The 17347-nt window shown below is 38.2% G+C and overlaps 1 protein-coding gene across 1 annotated transcript; it reads right to left on the bottom strand.

Moving 5' to 3' along the window:
* Positions 1–6076: 6076 nt before the first annotated feature.
* LOC137144424 (intermembrane lipid transfer protein VPS13C-like) lies at positions 6077–16915 on the bottom strand. The gene is made up of 5 exons (XM_067534733.1): positions 16798–16915; positions 14515–14558; positions 10618–10660; positions 9667–9762; positions 6077–7284 (listed from the first exon to the last, which is right to left on the bottom strand). Exons 1-5 carry the CDS (start codon positions 16895–16897, stop codon positions 7160–7162), a joined length of 408 nt encoding a protein of 135 aa, XP_067390834.1. The 5' UTR covers positions 16898–16915; the 3' UTR covers positions 6077–7159.
* Positions 16916–17347: the final 432 nt, after the last annotated feature.

Raw genomic sequence — 17347 nt, 5'->3', positions numbered from 1 at the left:
AGCTGATTGCAACTTTAAATATACACTAAGGATATATACACTCTTTGCAAAACGCTGTTTGAGTAGCAGATCATTAAAAGTTTTCATGATTTGACACTGAGTTTAATCATTTGTCCATCACTTTTCAACATTGACCTGTTACTACCTGTAAAAACTTTCCAGGCAGTTAAATCTCTTTGAAACTCATGTATCACTTACATTTGAAAGAAGATTCAGAATTAAGTTAATTTTTGATTTAGGTATTTTGGAGACCTCTACTCTTTCCCCTTTCCATCCAATAGTATCTTAGAAGCAGAACAACTGTACTACTTGGGTGTGAACATGATTGCCTCTACAAGCTGGTTGTCTTTTATAAAGAACTTAAAGGTCCTTCTGGTCATGATGGCTAGTGGAGATCCCCCTTTAACAAATAGTGGAGACTTAAGTTTTTGAGTCTGTAGAACCCATGCCTTGGACCCAGTCCTGCGAAGGGATGTGGTTTTGCTGTTTAGTGAAAAGAACTGTGTCTCCACAGTTCAGGCTGATGGGACCATGCTTGCCTCCTTATTTTAAGATCCCTTTCAAGTCACCCTCTGTCAAAAATCCTAATGGTTTCACATATGTAAGAGTTAAGACCCATTGACAACTAAAATGTGCCCTGAAAACTGACCTGAGATATTTTTGACACACAAAAAAATCAAATGGGCTCCTTTCTGAAATTTTTGTAGAGTCAGTTTCACTGTTTTACCTGCTTACCAAAATATCACACCAGAGATACAGGTGGAATTTGACATTGACTTGTAAAAGAAGCAGTTTCAAGTGTTAGAATAGTAAAATGTGAGAGGAAATTGCCCCTTTTTGAAAACTAGACATTTTTCTTATAGAAAACTCAAATTTTTCATCATTAGCCTCTAACTAATTTTCACAACTGAAGGCAAATTCCAGGATCTTCGCCTGGTCTACACTGGCCGTGGATTTCAGCGGCAGTCGACAGGCGATACGCAAGCTACGTGCAGTAACTTGCGTATCTCCCGTCGACTTCCTAACGTCTACTTACTGCGGCGTCTCCACTGCCCACCCTGGCGAGTAGCGTAGCGCTGCACCGATGGGAGGATTTACGGAGTCGACATCCGGGTTCAATCGAGCGAGTCTTCACTGCCACTCAATCGAACCCACAAAAAAATCGATCCTGCACTGTCGGCTATGCCGCCGGCAATGTAGACATAGCCCTTGTAAAAATGATTCTTCATTCATTCCTTGCTATTTTGGCCCCTTTGACTTAAAAAGAGTGCACTGGTCCATTTTCCAGGCAGTTAGTCTTTAATTTGCCCCACCACCACATCTATACCACTAAAACACAGCAGAATTAGGGTTGTTTGATTGAATTCTGAATCTATTTGCTTTTAATATTGGCCTTAATTCTGAATTGCCAGAGTGAGTTATCATTTCTGGGATACTTACAATATTCTTGTGATTCTTTTATCTTGATATGTACTCTCAACATGAACTCCAGTTGTGTGTCTAGGATTATACTAGCAGGGTTATGCTACCTGCGTCTTTTTCAGGAAAAATATATAAACTGTACGGTGCTGAGGGTGCTCTAAGTAGCCACTAAGTCTAGGAGAATTGTAATAATGGACAACTTCAACTAACCACATTAAAACAAATGTTTTTGTACTACGATTGGTGTTTGATATATTTATTAATGATCCAGGAATGAGGTTGAACAGTGTGGTTCCCAATTTTGTAATTAAAAAATTATCTAGGTTAATCAAGGCTACAATAGATTAAGGAAATTCGGACAGCTGTAACAAAGTTGCTGGCTGAAAGAGCAGCATACTGACAGAAAAATGCAGTATTGACAAATGTTAGATAATGCTAGCTACAAGGATTAACTTCAATTATTCTTACACATTGCTTGGTTCTACATTAACTTTTGCCACCTACAGGGAAAAGAGTTTGGACATCACTCTGGACAGCTCAATTAAAATCTCAATTTAGTACATAGTGGTAGTAAAAAAAAGAAGGGGGGGGAATACAATTGTTAGGCTACTTTAAAAAAAATAGGATAGAAACTATATAAAGACTAATGGCATACCTATACCTTAAATACTATGTTCTGATCTGGTCAACCTGTCTCAAAATGCAGAAATAAATACATTAATTGAAATCATGGTAAGAGGCACAGAAATATTTCCATAAAAAGACTGTTTAATTTCAAGAGATTCGACAATAAAATAAAAGATACATTAGGTGTACAAATTAATGAATGGTACAGAAGAGGTCAGACTTCTACTTCTGCTTCTACTTACCCTTTCTCATAATATAAGAGCAAAGGGTCATGCAATTAAATTTCAAACTGCCTTTAAAACTGATGTCAAGATACAACTTCTTTTTTAAATACAAAACCAAGTTCAACTGTGTAACCCATTGCCACCAGTTATCATCTGATAATGCTGTACTATATTAAGTGGTATTAAACATATAGAGATCATGTGAACATCAACAGTAAGACTGGATGGGATTTTTTTTTTTTTTTTTTTTTTAAACACAGATAATGCCTGCAAAATTGAGATCTTAAGTCAACCATCAACTGCTGGAGAAGATTACAAATGAACTCCCCCAATGCAAAAACTAGCGTCCAGTACAGGCTTTTTTGTACCATCCTCAAAGTCTTCTATTACTGTCCATTCTCCTGTCTGACTGTGGTCAAGAAGGATCACTGGTATGATCCAGTATGACAATTCGTATGTGGGTAATTGAATATTTCCTACATCTTTATTAACAAGTTTCCTTAGTCTTAAATGCTTGCTTTTTGTAAAGAACATAATAGATAAATACCAGTGTGTAACACTGTCACCCAGCAATCCCAGCGACCTCAAGTAAGTGGACGAAAACGGACTAATTCGAAGTAGTGGGGGAGAGAGGAGAATGAATTATATTAAAATCAAAAAGCTCACTCTGAGAAGTTCAACTAATATATGGCAACTTCTTTGAACTAATCAAACAGCATACAACTCTAGCACTTTTCAACTAAATACCATGGCTACATGAAGACACAGAACATGAACATCATGTCATCTTGCAAAACAAGAGCATGGGGCCAGACCCTCAACTGGTGCAAATCCACATCGTTTCATTGGCTTCAATGGAACTATGCCTATTTACAACAGCTGAGGACTTGGCCCATTAACAGCCACCTCATGAAAGTAGATTGGCGGCACTATTAAGGCAGTAGGCACAGCTTGGCCTTGAAACAACCATTCAGACAGACTTTAATGAACACGGTTAGAATACAGTACAAAGACCGTTGACAGGGAAGTTTTCAAAGGCACCAATAGCAGAGAGGTATTTCCATTGTAAGCCAATATGATTTGGGTGCCCAACTGCCATCTGTGTCTTTTAAACATTCTTTGAGAAAATCAACAGTTCTGTTTTTAGAGACACTTGAGAGTAGAACCAGATTTCATTGTTTTCTATTTATCCTTCTTTCGAAAACAGGATTCTCTTATCATTCAAGTAACATAGTATGTTATTTTAAATGTTACTTAATATCTTGTTTCCAGAGCCCTCTAAATTTCATTGCTTGCCAACATACTTGACTATCAAGTATGTGAGTTCTGATACTGTCACTGGTACATTTAGCTTTTTTTTAATTTAATTTTATTAAAGGAAGAAGGCAATTAACCATGCATACCCACCAGGTTTGATATCCTTGCAAACAAAGCTCTCCAAGCCATATACAGTGTCTCCTGAATGAGTGCCTTGATCCACATGGCAGCAATAACCAAAAACACAGTTTTTAAAGGAAATCTATTTTACAATTTCATAGCAAATGAAATCTTTAAACTTCAAAGCAGATTTACATACCATTTAAATACAAGGATAATCTTTTCCTGATCTTTAGAAGATCAATGTAGACATTGCAAAATGATTTATTTGAAAAACTTGGATTTTTTTATGCATGTACATTACTTGTTTAAACTTAGGTTTTTTTCACACATATGCAAGTAGCTTTAAATTAACAATGTTAACACAATGGGCAAAGGCTGTGACAGTTTTCTGTATTACCCACCATATACAAGTCTCATTTTCTTTAATTCTTTATCTAATACCCAGCACATCCATATGCAAAGGTGGTCTGTCTCCTCCTTCCTCTCTCTTCTCCTCTCCCCATCATCAAAAAACATTGTGTGCCACTTTTCTAGCTATGTAACTTCTGGGATGGAACAACCAACTCCCATCACACATGCCCTCTTGTGGCAGATAGGGGGACATCCTGCAAGTATGCAAATAGAGCAACTGCCGCAAATATTTAATTATCAGTTGCAGACCAACTGGCAGGGCATGGTGAAGTAGCTGGTGACGTGGCTGCCTCTGTCAGATGCCACCTAGGCCCTATGAGGAGGATGTCACAGCAAATGAAGACCAGTTTAAATAAGTCTTCACAGGGTGGTGGGCTTTGTCAGTCTTGGCAGGCAGCTCACCTTGGAGAAGGAAAGCTCTGATTTCAAACCAAACGTGTCAGGCTTGGACAGCCAACCTGTAAAGCTTATCCCGTAGATATGGTCATGTGAACCCGTGTCCATGTCAAGTGTACCACAGAAGGCCACGGCATTCCCCACAGGTGACATACAATAGTTGACTGCTGTAACTGGGCAAGAGTTTTCTAACTATAACTACAGGAAAATTGTGTATTAGTTAAAGTATATTTTTAAGCCTATAAAGAGATTCTCTTAATGTATAACTAGTGAATAATAGACTGTACACTTCAAATGATTTTTGCCATATGTGTACACTAGCAAATATAAAAGCATCTTCATTATGAATAAAGAAAAGCATGTTGAGAGCCAGGAGTCAATGTATACCCCAAAGAACAGTCCCCTTTCTCCTTGATATACTCTCATGAGCTCTTCACTGGATCTGTGGTACACTGTATAGCACTGAAGGAACAAAATTTATGGGATGAGATTCACTCCACCACTCTGGTCCCCTTACGCTGTCAAAATAGGCCAAAGCAGCATAAATGAGACCTAAAAGCTTTGTACCCTAGCTGGGGTTGGGGAGATTCACTCTGCAAGATTGCTATCACTTCTGCTCAACCAACCACTGGCAAGCCCTAGGGGAAGGGCTGCGCCAGGGGCAGGAGGAACATGCCAGAGGCAAGGCTTCCGCACTGGAGAGATTCCAGGCACCAATGTCACCCACAAGGTTTCACAGGATACAAAATAAGCCCTGTAAGACTGCCTAAGTTACACCAGGAGCCTCTCCAAATCCCAGAACAGCCCCAGATCAGGAGGGCACAAAGGTGTCTTAAAGCTTCCTTGGCCTTTCCTTCCCCTGAGCTGCAAATTCAGGGCTGCACCTCTTGGAGACACATTAAAGAACCTCAGAGTTAGCGTGCTTTAATGAAACAATCAAACTACTATACCTCACATTTCTTTCAGTAGTCCAATCAAGCTCTTCTAATAATTCAAGTGATTTACTGACGGCCATAGCCATTATGAAAGTCCCATCTTTCATCAGTTCTTAGACAACAATATTAATGTTCAAATGCATAGGAGTCAAACCCTAATTACATCTAGTTACCAAGACAGCATCAGCTGGTTCTACAGTGATAAATGCCTTACCTCAGAAAGTTACATATTAACAATATTATACATAAAGAGAAGATGATGAATTAAGTAGATGACAAAAAATAGGTAAATGCGGTCACTCATTTTTCTGGCTATATTGTTCCATTCTGCCATAGTTCTGCTGATCCTATGAGCAGCAGTCGTAATTTATGTAGTGGTCAAGACTCTAATTCTGATCATTTCTATTTATGCTCCTTTGGCGATAAGATTATCAATCAGCATTATATCAATTCACCAAGAGATTGACAGTTCCTAGAATGTTAGAAGAACACGTGCAATGAATAAGGGCTTTTCTCTTCACTGTAAATGAAAACCAAACACGTGCAGTTTAAGGAAAGCATTAGCTTACATTTCAAAGTAGCACAAAAAACAGGAAGAAGAGAGCAAAGTGTGAAGATTTTGTGTTTAATTTTTAAAGAGAGGCACTCCAAACTTTTTTTAAACGATATTTTTAAGTGTTATTTAATTTTCACTGACTTTACAGTTATCATCGAAATGAAATGATCTATACCCCTGTAAACTGGAGTCACCTATTTATCTGCTTGACAGTACAACGTAAGTGACAATAGTACAAGGCTCCTCACGGTATCCAGCCAATGAGACTCAAATCTTGACTCAGATAGGCCACGTAGGGCTGAGGGGAAGATGACAGCCCTGATTCTATTTAATTACATCTTTGGCCTTTGTGAGGACTGGAAGGCAAAGGTGCTAATTAAGCTAATGATTTTTGCAATATGGTCATCCATCCATGAAGCCAAAGAGCTGTCCCACAAAACAGCCCCTACTGACTTGGGCCAAAAGTTAAGAGGCGACACTCTTTTTGACCGGTCTTTTTATCATTTTCCTGTGCTTTGCAATCATTTAATTGGCCTCTTATTTGTTAACCATTATTCTTATGCTGACCAGAATAGTCAGATACGACAGCACAAAGCAAAACCAAATTGATCATCAGATGTTTAACATTAAAAACTGCAAATATAAATTTACTTATTACAACAAATTAGATCACCATATTACAGCATTTTTCACAACCAGTTTCCTGTAGGCTCAATATTTCCTTACCCAGAGGTAATCAATTATTTTTGGTCAAGATCCAAATTTCTTGGTCAAGGTATAGTCAAGGTCCAGACTCCAGAGAAAATAATACAAAAATAATGATAATGATAAGTAAATAAAAAGATTTCACTGTCCGTTCAAAAGCATCTGGCGGTCCAGATTTGGCCCCCCCAATCCACATATTGACTATCCTTGCCCTATAATTTAACAAAACTCAGCTTGCAATAATTTCCAAAATGTATGTTAATATACAAACACCCACAGCTAAAACATATATTTGGTAACAACCAAGATGTCATTCTACAGCTGCATCAAGATTTACATTTTTGAAAACTCCCCTCTGTAAGTTCTACAGAAAATATTGTTTTTAAAAGGCATAAAAATGACATCAGCTAATTAAAATGTTACAGTGTACCACCTGTGAAGTCAGTCATGGGATAAGGTTTCTCTTACTTCTACTGTATTGTCTAAGTCCCCAAAACTTTGAATTAATTTTGTATACATACAGTACCTTTCTCTGCTGCTTTTTGCAGAGCTTCTTCAATTCTTGATAGTTCCTTTTGCTTATTATCCTGCAAGTATTTTTCTTCTTTCTCTGCATCATATTTAATGCCTGGAAGAGAAACATTAGTAGAGATTTCGTGTTTGATTCAACATAAAATACACAAATTAAATGAAAGCATACTAATATAAATTAAGACATTTTGTTTTAACATTTTACCCCAAAGTATATTAGAACACTTTATAACTTATAGGTTTTAAGTCTAATTCTTGATTTCTGCACCAGACATACCTCATATTGACAATTATCAGAAGTTCTGACCATCTCTTACATTGTCAGCAGGTTAATACAGCAGATCTTACAAGATCTATGCTCACTGTTATGAAGCGTATAAGATACCCAAGGGCTTCTCTACACAAACATTTCGTTCACAGCTAGCTGGAACATGAATCTACCCAGCACTAGCCCTCCATGGACTGTTAATGGGCTTTGACCTCTGGCTTCAAAAGTGAACTAAATGTTTGTATAGCATTTAGGGCTTGTCTACACAGAGAGCTTACAAATTTCACAGATGTTACTTGAGCTTGCTGTCAAAATAACATGGCCACATTACAGACTCCCTCCAGGATTCTTACAGGGTGGGGCTTCCGGCCCACTTTAACTTGTCTATAGTTGTGGACCTTTCAAATAAATATGCTGCACAAGTGTTATAATAGCTGAAGTCCTTCATGACCAAATGTATCTGTTTTGCAAAATCTTCTGAAAAGAGAAGACCTACAATCACTGTCAAATTATTATTTCAGGTCTTATGAATAAGCTTGGCAGAATTTGATTTTTATTTTTTGATAATTTTGATAGATATTGTATTTTTTAGATTTTTATCATTTATAAATTTTCACAGTTGTGAAAAATTATGAGTTTTAAGCATTTTTTTCTATTTTTAATCTGTTTAAATGTTCATAGGAAATTACACGGGGTGGGCATCAGACAATGGAGGAGTCAGACAATTATTTAATGAGAGAAGATATTGAGATTCATAAAGTTGAAACTTTATAACTGTTAAACCACAATTTTCAACATCATATGTCAAATAACAAAGTTAATATCCTTAAATCAAACTCTAATAATTTCTCAAGTAGCATTTTTCTTATTTTACCTACTTGTAAATTTCAGTTATGACTGATGGAAATGTTTTTCATCAGCTTGTGTGTGTATATAGAGAAATCAACGTTTTTTGACATTTACTCATAAAAATCTAATCTTTCCAAACCTATTTATTACAGTTTGAATCCCAACAACAAAATTCAGCCTCTTTGAATCCTTTTTTCAAAGGCCCACAGGTCTTACACTATCCAACATAGCAGGTGAACTTCACAAGGTACACAAGTCCTTCACAATACTCAGACTTAACAAGTTCCACTGAGAAGCCTGCTGAATTGGAAACTCATACAAATATCTCAGCTAAAAGATCAGTGTACCATCAAACACATCTACTTCTATTTCTTTGAGTTCTTCATGCACTAGACCCACTAAATTGTGGAGCTTCTAAAATTCCATGAGAAAAGTGAGGATAATGGAACTGACAAAATTTCTGCAAGTTGCACCTGGTAGGTTTATGAAATCAATGAGATATAGTTACAATTTAAGAAAAGTACAACCTTCCACTGAAGTGCAGCTGGTAAAAATTAGACAGTTGAGGTTGTAAATTTTTTAAACCAGCATTTAAGGATTTAGGAACTTTCCTGTCAAGATCAGAACAGATTTTCCAGTCAAGATCAGAACTTTAAAGTTTCACGAGACCACTAATGTAGCTAAGGTTCATGGAAATTAACCATGTCCTCAGTGAAAAAATGCAAGATCAAAAAGCTTGCCATTTTCAATGGTTAGAAGTTAGACAAGGTTTCCTGTAAAAGGATCAATTCTTCGCCCTTGTCTACACCAGAACTTACTTCAGCATAATTTACATGACTCAGGAGTGTAAATAATCCATACCCTTGAGCAACATAAATTATACCAACCTAAGCACCAGGATAGACAGTGCTATGTTGATGGCAGAGCTCCTGCTGACATAGCCATCGCCTCTCATGGGAGGTGGAGTAATTGCCTGTCACAGCTGCGTGGCTGTAGCCCTTCTAGTGTAGATGTAGTTAATATTCAACCTCATAAAGTAGCCCATTCTGGAAAAAACTTTTAGAAGGCAGGATAAGCAAATTTAAGAGGGTTCTGGTTCACAAATTGCCATACGATAGGGAAACAAATGTAGGAACAAGACAGTCTGTAAAAGTAACAAGGCTCTTCACTTGCCAATATTTGGCTAGAAATAACAAAAAGTATTCTAATAATGTTTCTCTTTGGGAACAGTATGTGAGTAACTTACATTAGTTAACAGTTCCATATTGTACTGATCCATGTAATACCACCAGATAGTAGTATTTTTACTTCTCTTGCACCATGAATTTTTCTATTTCACTATGATTTGATGACATTACTTACTTGCTCCAGGAACAATAAGCAGATATAAGCCTTCTAGAGTTGCAACCACAGCCTCACCATACAGATTCTTCCATGGAATCTTCAGAGTAAGCTTATCTAAATAGACCAAAATACAATACACGTTCAACTTCTTATGCTACAAAACAAAAAACTGAATAAGCCTAGAGTTTAGTTTATTTTGCACTAAATTTCAAACACTGAAAGATGTTACTGATACTGTAAGATCAAGTAGGCATTTAGCAGATGTGCACCTTTCGTTATCTTAATGGCACATGAGCATTTCTAGTTTTGACAACTTCTGAAAAGTACAACTCTTCACTTTTCAGAGTCCCAAACGCCTAACGCTCTGCAAGCAGTGGTCACCATTAAAAAAAGGGGTGGAAAAGTTATTCAGAAATGGACAATGCTGTAATACCTAGAACCTGGGAAAAAATTTTAAAAGCCATTTAAGTGATTAAAAAGATCTGTGTTCAGATTCAGACATCTCCATATCAGAGGGTGGGACCATTATGAAGGAATATATTGCTGCAATGGTTCTATACTGCAGCACAGAGTTAATATATTGGTGATCACTACCAGGAGTAAGAAAGATGTACCTACTGTACATTAAAAGAAAACATTTTAAAGTTTGGCTTGTCCACACTACTTCTCATATATCTGCCAGCAAGATCCCTACTGACAGGTTTTTCAGGAATGACAGGCAGAGGAATGCTTGAACTGGATTTTAACGTCATTCAGGCAAGATTTCAACACTTCCTACAGAATCAGTGTTAAGATGTCCACATAGCAAGTCAGTCATGGAAACCAAGCACTCAAAGATCAGTTTAAGAGAACTCTAAAGATAAGAAAATGAGAACAAGACAGCTCAGCATTAAGACATACACTTTAACATCCTCTTCAGAGTAAAAGCTTAGACTATCGCATCCGGTGTAGTAAGACATATTTACTTGCCTATTTGCCCAACCTTGACTTTAAAAGGCACATCCAGTTCACTCTGTAAGGAGAGAAGTAATTAGCGTATCCATTACATTTCAGGGCTATCACCCACTTTTAAGATCAATTCATTCTGCTGTACAAACCAGAGTATCCTAGCAATCTTAGGACTGATTCTCAAGTAATTATTTTTCTTTGACAAGGAAATTTTGCCCTAGGCAAAAGTATTCCTTACAGTACAACAGATTAAGACAGAATGTAAGACCAGCGATAACTGTGAAATTAGCAAACTAGGAATTAGTGTGACAAACTCAAAATAAACTTCAATCAAGTATTGTAGATTATAATAATTAAAATGAGGTTCATAAAATTGAAGACTAAGCTAATTAGTTACAACTAGGAACATTTGGCAGCTATAAAAAGAGGCTAAAAGCAGATTTTTCCCCAATAGACATGTCTTTATTGTACAAAAAAAGAAGGTAGAATCTAAACTACTTTACTGTTATTTATACATAAATGGGACTTGCGAGAGCCAGGGTTGGGTCCCTGCTCCACCAAAGGTTCCTGCTCAACCTTGGACAAATCACTTAGGCGGCTCTCCGTGCCTCAGCTCCCCATCAGTAAAATGGGGATAACAGCACTTCCCTATCTCATAGGGGTATTGTAAGGATAAATAAATTCAGAGATCATGAAGCGTTTTGAGATGTACAGAGGAAAATCACTATATAAGAGCTAGGATAGTATTACTATTATTTATTATTAGTAATAGTAGTATAATGAAGACTATTATTAATATAATAAAGAGAAATTCTACACAAAACTTGCCAATTATCAAGGACAGAGTAGACCCATAAATCCATACAAGGAAGATATTACTACTGACCAGTCAGGATAGTTTATTAAACACAATCAAGAACTTAAGCTACACAGTAGACAGTGAAACCAATACCAACATTTAATGGAGGGATCAAATGTGTTTAAGTAAGAAAGGTTAAATCATACTCATTCATATTCTATTTAAGAGAAGTAGTTAAAAATGAATTTATCATCTTCTAGTCTACAATCTCACATTTTTCTCCATTAAAATAAGTATTTGACAACTCTTGGCCATGTTTTAACTGTCACAGGATTTCTTTCACTTCCCAATTAGTTTCTGAAGCTCCTTTCTACTCTGACACTTTTTAAATAAATCTTATCGACTACTAGATTCAGAGAGCTGGTGAGTATTCGTAATGTCAAAGATTAAATAAAAACAATCAAAATCCTTTCTACCAAGGAGACATGTTAGCCACCTCTCCCCATTGACTGGAAGACAAATGTTAGAGCCTTGGTTCCCTTAACAATTTGGTAGTGAACGTGCCACAAAAGCAGATAAATTCCCCCAAAGAAATAGCTTCACCCCAATCAAGTGACAAAGTCTCTGATTTAAAATTTACCCACTTGTATTTTGTGTAAACAAAGGCAAGATGTTAATTGTTTCTTACTGAAATCACCAATAGTCCAAAATTAAGATATCAGACTGTTAAAGGGATGAGTTTTAAACGAGAAAAAAAACTCAATTTCTTGAATAAATAAAAAACAAGATATAACTGAAAACTAAATAGCAGTGTAAGCAAATAGCAGTGAACAAAAGTTCTGTTTTGATTATCGCAAAGAAGAATGGATAACATTTTAAAATTGACCACTGACAGAAGTCTAGAGCAACCCACTCATACTTCAACATCTGTTTAAAAGCAATCAAAAGGTCTAGATATTTTAATTCTTTTATGTTATATATATATATATATATATATATATATATATATATATATGCATATTAATACTGAGATTTAATGTATACTTGAAGTCCCATAAGACAATGTGTGTACTTCCTATACACTGTGCTTTTAAAGTTTACCCCTATCTGCTGAGTGGTCATTCCTTTCTAAGAAAGCTGCATGTAAGTCATCTGTTCAGAAAGCTCAATTTGTAGTTTTTCAGTCAGCTTTATTTTTCATATAAAAACTTATTTTTAATATATGAAAAGCAGCATGAATGAGTAAAGTTAATTATACATATCACTCATTTTATTCTCACCATAAAGGAAGATATCAATATCAGCCCGTGTTTGGTATTGTGTTTGTGCTACCAGCGTTCCACTTTCCTATTACAATGCCACTGTTAGTCTCCTCTTTCCACCCCCTTTTTATTTATTCCTATTTTCACTACATTTCAAACAGTTACATTTGTAGCTATAATTAAAAGGGACTCTAAACCAGTTATTACATCAGTGACAAGCCATCAAGGAAACCACTCCCCAGGGGAAGAAAAAAAACCTCTTTCACTGATATACAGTCACAATTGAACATGCAATTCAAACCTAACATTAATTTCCAATATCTACCTTTAGAAACCTTTATTTACTATTGCTCAGACCCACCATGCAGCCTAAAGATACTCATACTACCAACTTCAGTAAAGTAGTGCTCACTTTTAGTTCTCTCTAATTTGCCTTACTTCTCTTTCAACCCTTATTCTGTTACTAATTACATGACAACACATCTTGCCTTGGGAACACTTATGTCAGTACATGAATTGTAAAGCAGAAGTTCTGTTTAAACTATGATCATGAACTCTAAGTACACTAAAGAAGAACTCACAACAGATAGCAGCAATAAGGCCTCTATTACATGCAGGATCTGTTGAATTTCTTGAAAGCAAATGGAATGGAGTATCTGCTCTCTACTGAGTAAAGGTAGAACAGAATTTTGTAGCACTGGTACTTTTGTTACATGAAATGACCAATCTAAAGTATTACAGAAACCAAATGCTAAGTAAATGTAAGTGTTAAATCTAATCTAAGTATTAAATCTACAACAGAGCTGTTCTACACAGATTAAATTAATACTGGGGAATGATTATTCCATTGTTATTACCTACTGCATACAAAAATCAAACATATTAATTAAATACCATCCATTTTTGAGAGATTGTTGCAGGCAGGCCTAAGTACTGTCCGATTAGGCTCATATTGCAAGAAGTACTAGTCAAGGGAGCATTAAGTTACAGGCAGAGCAGAAGGGCAACAGGACTAAAACAGATGCTATTTTACAAACAGCAGTTTTGATGAGGTCCTTGTATGGAAACTCTTAATATGTATTCAAACTATTAAATTCTAAAGATCCCAAAGTAGATTGGTGATTAGGAGTAATAATTTCAAATCAGATCACAAGTAACATTTTCTTTCAGACAAAGAAGATTTAAATGGTTAACAAATTGGGTTTTTTATTATTATTTGTATGTATTTGAGTGGCAATTTTAGCAGTAATAGAGCACAACAGTAAAATACCCTCAAGTATTCTCCTTCAGCAAGGAAAGAGATGATTTCAGTGTTATCTCCCTAAGTACAATAAAACCTATGGTTACAGAAATGTCCATAGAGCAATAACATGTTTTATTAGTGTTTTACTAGAAATTGTTTGGAGCCAACACAGGCACAAGGACCCACCCTTGCAGATCCACATGCAATATAAAAGCTTTGGATTTTAATTATTCAAAATGTAATGACAGTAGTTCATTGTATTAGTTTGGTATGGATTGGGCGTAAGAATTTACAACAAGGTAGTATGAGTAGTCTACAAGTGCAATATTTTTTAAGCCATCTTCAAGAAAGTTATGTCAACACCATTCAAAATGTGGAGGGTAGAGACGCTGGAGTGTGAGACTGAAATCTACCTTTTTTTAAAAAAAAAAAATCAAAATCTTATCCTTCCAAGCCTCTACGCACTACTGTTGTGCCAGAACTCAAATCTGAATAATAAAGATTATAAAAATCAAAATCCTAAATCATCAGTTTTATACCATATGGCATGGTCATTGCAACCCATGAAAAAGCATCCCAAAAAGCAGCTGATTGATTATATTAAAATAACTTACCAGCACATTCTCTTTTATCTGTAAGTTATCTAGTGCCACGTTACCTACAAAGCAGAAGATCAAAATTATCAACACTCTTGTAAATAAATAGGACTACAGAACTATTTATCAAAATAGGAAGAGGCTTTTTTTTCCTGAGATAAGGAGGGGGAAACATCAATAACGCTGATATCGCTGGAGAAATTAAGTATTGAAAAAGCTGTATATGTGATAGGGCTTTGGGTGCCTGCTTTACTATATTTGTTTTAAAAGATAACATAGTAAGAGAAAAATATTAGGGGTTTTTTCAGTTTGTTTACTTTGTTCGTTTGACAACACTGAGTATGTTGCTAGTTTCACTAAGTCACTAAGATAGTCTGTCAGTGTGCTTTGTTTTACTGGGTTTTTTAACAATAGGAAAAGAAACAAATGTAATAAAAAACATGAATTATAAAATCACAAAAACTGAATAGGAATCCCAGGGTAGATTAGTCCCTGTAACTATTTAAAACTTATTTAAAATTCCTAGATTTCAAACACTTGTTGCTCTTCATACTCCACTTGCCTTAGGCATCATAATTAAAGTACGATTCCCAAATGAAAGAGTTGAAGGCTTAAAGGATTACATAATAATGATGGAAACATATACAACCAGCCTCTCTGTGCTCTATTTATATGCATGGCTTACAACAGACAGGCCTTTAGTCATCAGTAAGTTTGCAGGCATGCAGCACTTATCACTGCAACAAGAAAAAAAGTGTGCTGTAAAGAAAAAAAAAAGGAAAGGGGGAAGGGAATTATCCTTTTTAAGTTTAAGACATTTTTTTAAAAATATTCAACTGTTTAGGGCAGGAGTTCTAACCGTTTTTATTGGCCCAATAAAGCACCACACATAGTATAAGCATAGAAATAAACACTGAGAATGAGCTATGTGATGTTGGTAAGCCAAGTACCAGCTTTGGTCAAGGCCTAGGAATCAGCTGAAAACTGAAACTCACAGCTGGAAGACAGGCCAATTCAATTGCTTATTAATATAGATCAAAGTGATTGTTAAAGGTATAGGAATGTATTTGTTTAACCTTAATGAAAACTAATGGGATGCTGCATGCATTGTTTTCACTTATCTGTATTCTGTTAGAATGTAACAGCAAACATTTCATTGTATATACCCCTGTAATAAATAACTCATCAAAAGAGAAAGAAGCTTTGTGTAATGCACATAATGGTCTCTCACAAGGAGTTAAAGCCTGTTTATTAAACACAAATGAGCCACTGCACAAGATCAAGGACTAAAGATTTCACATGCATTCCTTTTCCCAAGGCCCCATGAAGAAACTGTTACTGTCAGTTTGGTTTCTGTGAGAATCTATAAATATGGACCCAAGGAAAAACTCTTGATCTTGGGACTGTTTGTATTCTAACATGGCAGAATAACCCAACAAGAAGATGGAGATGCCCAAAGTTACTCTGGGGAGCCCTAATGATTTTTGGGAAACTGGCAGTTGAACACATCTGTGCTACCTTTTGGAATGATAGATTGTGCCTCACCTGTAGGTAAATTATACCTGCTTTAACCTCTTCGTAACTTTCATTCCCTTGTCTTACATAATAAAACTTTAGTTAGTTTATGACTGAACTGGCTACACAGCCTATGTGAGATCTAGGATGCAAACTGACCTGGGTAAATGACCGTCTCTTGGGACTGGGTATAATCTGGAATATTTGTGATTTTTGATGTAATTGACCATTTATCACATCCTCCAGCTGGCGGGGGGCAAGATAGACTGGAGTGTCTAAAAGGACTGGTTTTGACCCCCGTTAAGTACTTCAGGAGTTCACATGTGTTACTGGCTTGGTCAAATCTAATTCGAGAGCACGCCCCCAGCCTGGGGTGTCAGCCCTGCGGCAGGCACGGAGGGGTGATTAGTACTTGTGTCACTGCGGAGCGGCCTCAGCGGGATCTCACTGTCCCTCCCTTGGCTCTGCTCCTCCTTCAGCCCAGCCCAACAGAGCAAACAGCGCACTGCCAGCGGGAGCTCCCACCTGAGCCAAGAGTGGCTTTGCGCTCGCTCTGTGCCTCGCTTCCCCGCTGCCTCGCCGCAGGGCAGCCTGCAGTCACCCCTAGCCTCCGGGGAAGCAAAAGCCAGGCCCCCCAAAACCATCCTTCCCGCTCAGCCCCTCCCCCCGCAAACACCGGGCCCCGGGCGCTACCCAGCGCGGGGGAGGGAGGGGCGCAGCACAGCCACAAGCCTAGCCCATGCCGCGGGGGGTTAACGGCGGGGGCGGGGCGGGCCCCGCGCTTACCCCCCCAGATGCCCAGCTTGAGCTGAGACTTGTTCAGGTTCTCCACGTAGTCGCCGAGGAAGCGGTTGAGCAGGTCCGCCACCACCGACTCCAGCACCATGACGGCGGCGGGCACGAGACTGCCAGGGGGCGCGCGCAGGGAGGGAGGGAGGGAGCGGGACCCGGAAACCCGACAGCGCCCTCCTGTCATGTGACTGGAGGGCGGGTGCCCCGGCGGCGCGTCACTGCGCCGTGGGAAACGGTCGCGTCTCAGCCCCGCCCCCCCACTACAGGGGGGGGGGAGTCCCTCTCGCGCGACCAGCACAACGAAACCCCCTCCCCCACACCCACCCCGAAACCAGCCCGGCGCAGCGGAGCGCGCGGCCCGGGGAGCCTGAGGGGAGGGATGAGCACCCGCGCCCGGGGCGGGGAGCGGGGACGGGCTGTCTCGCGGGGAGCTGACCGGCCGCGGGGGGTCCGGGGGCTGAGGCAGCCGGTCTGTCCGTTCACCCCCTGGGCGCTGCGTGAGTCCGTCCCTGCTGGGCTCGCAGGCCGCGGGGGGACCGGCACC

Source organism: Emydura macquarii, unplaced genomic scaffold (genome assembly GCF_026122565.2).
Source record: "Emydura macquarii macquarii isolate MOO-44397 ecotype Brisbane River unplaced genomic scaffold, CSIRO-AGI_Emac_v2 contig_3451, whole genome shotgun sequence".
Taxonomy (NCBI): Eukaryota; Metazoa; Chordata; order Testudines; family Chelidae; genus Emydura; species Emydura macquarii.
The sequence above is the reverse complement of the archived record's forward strand: the minus strand, read 5'-3'. Positions and strand labels throughout refer to the sequence as shown.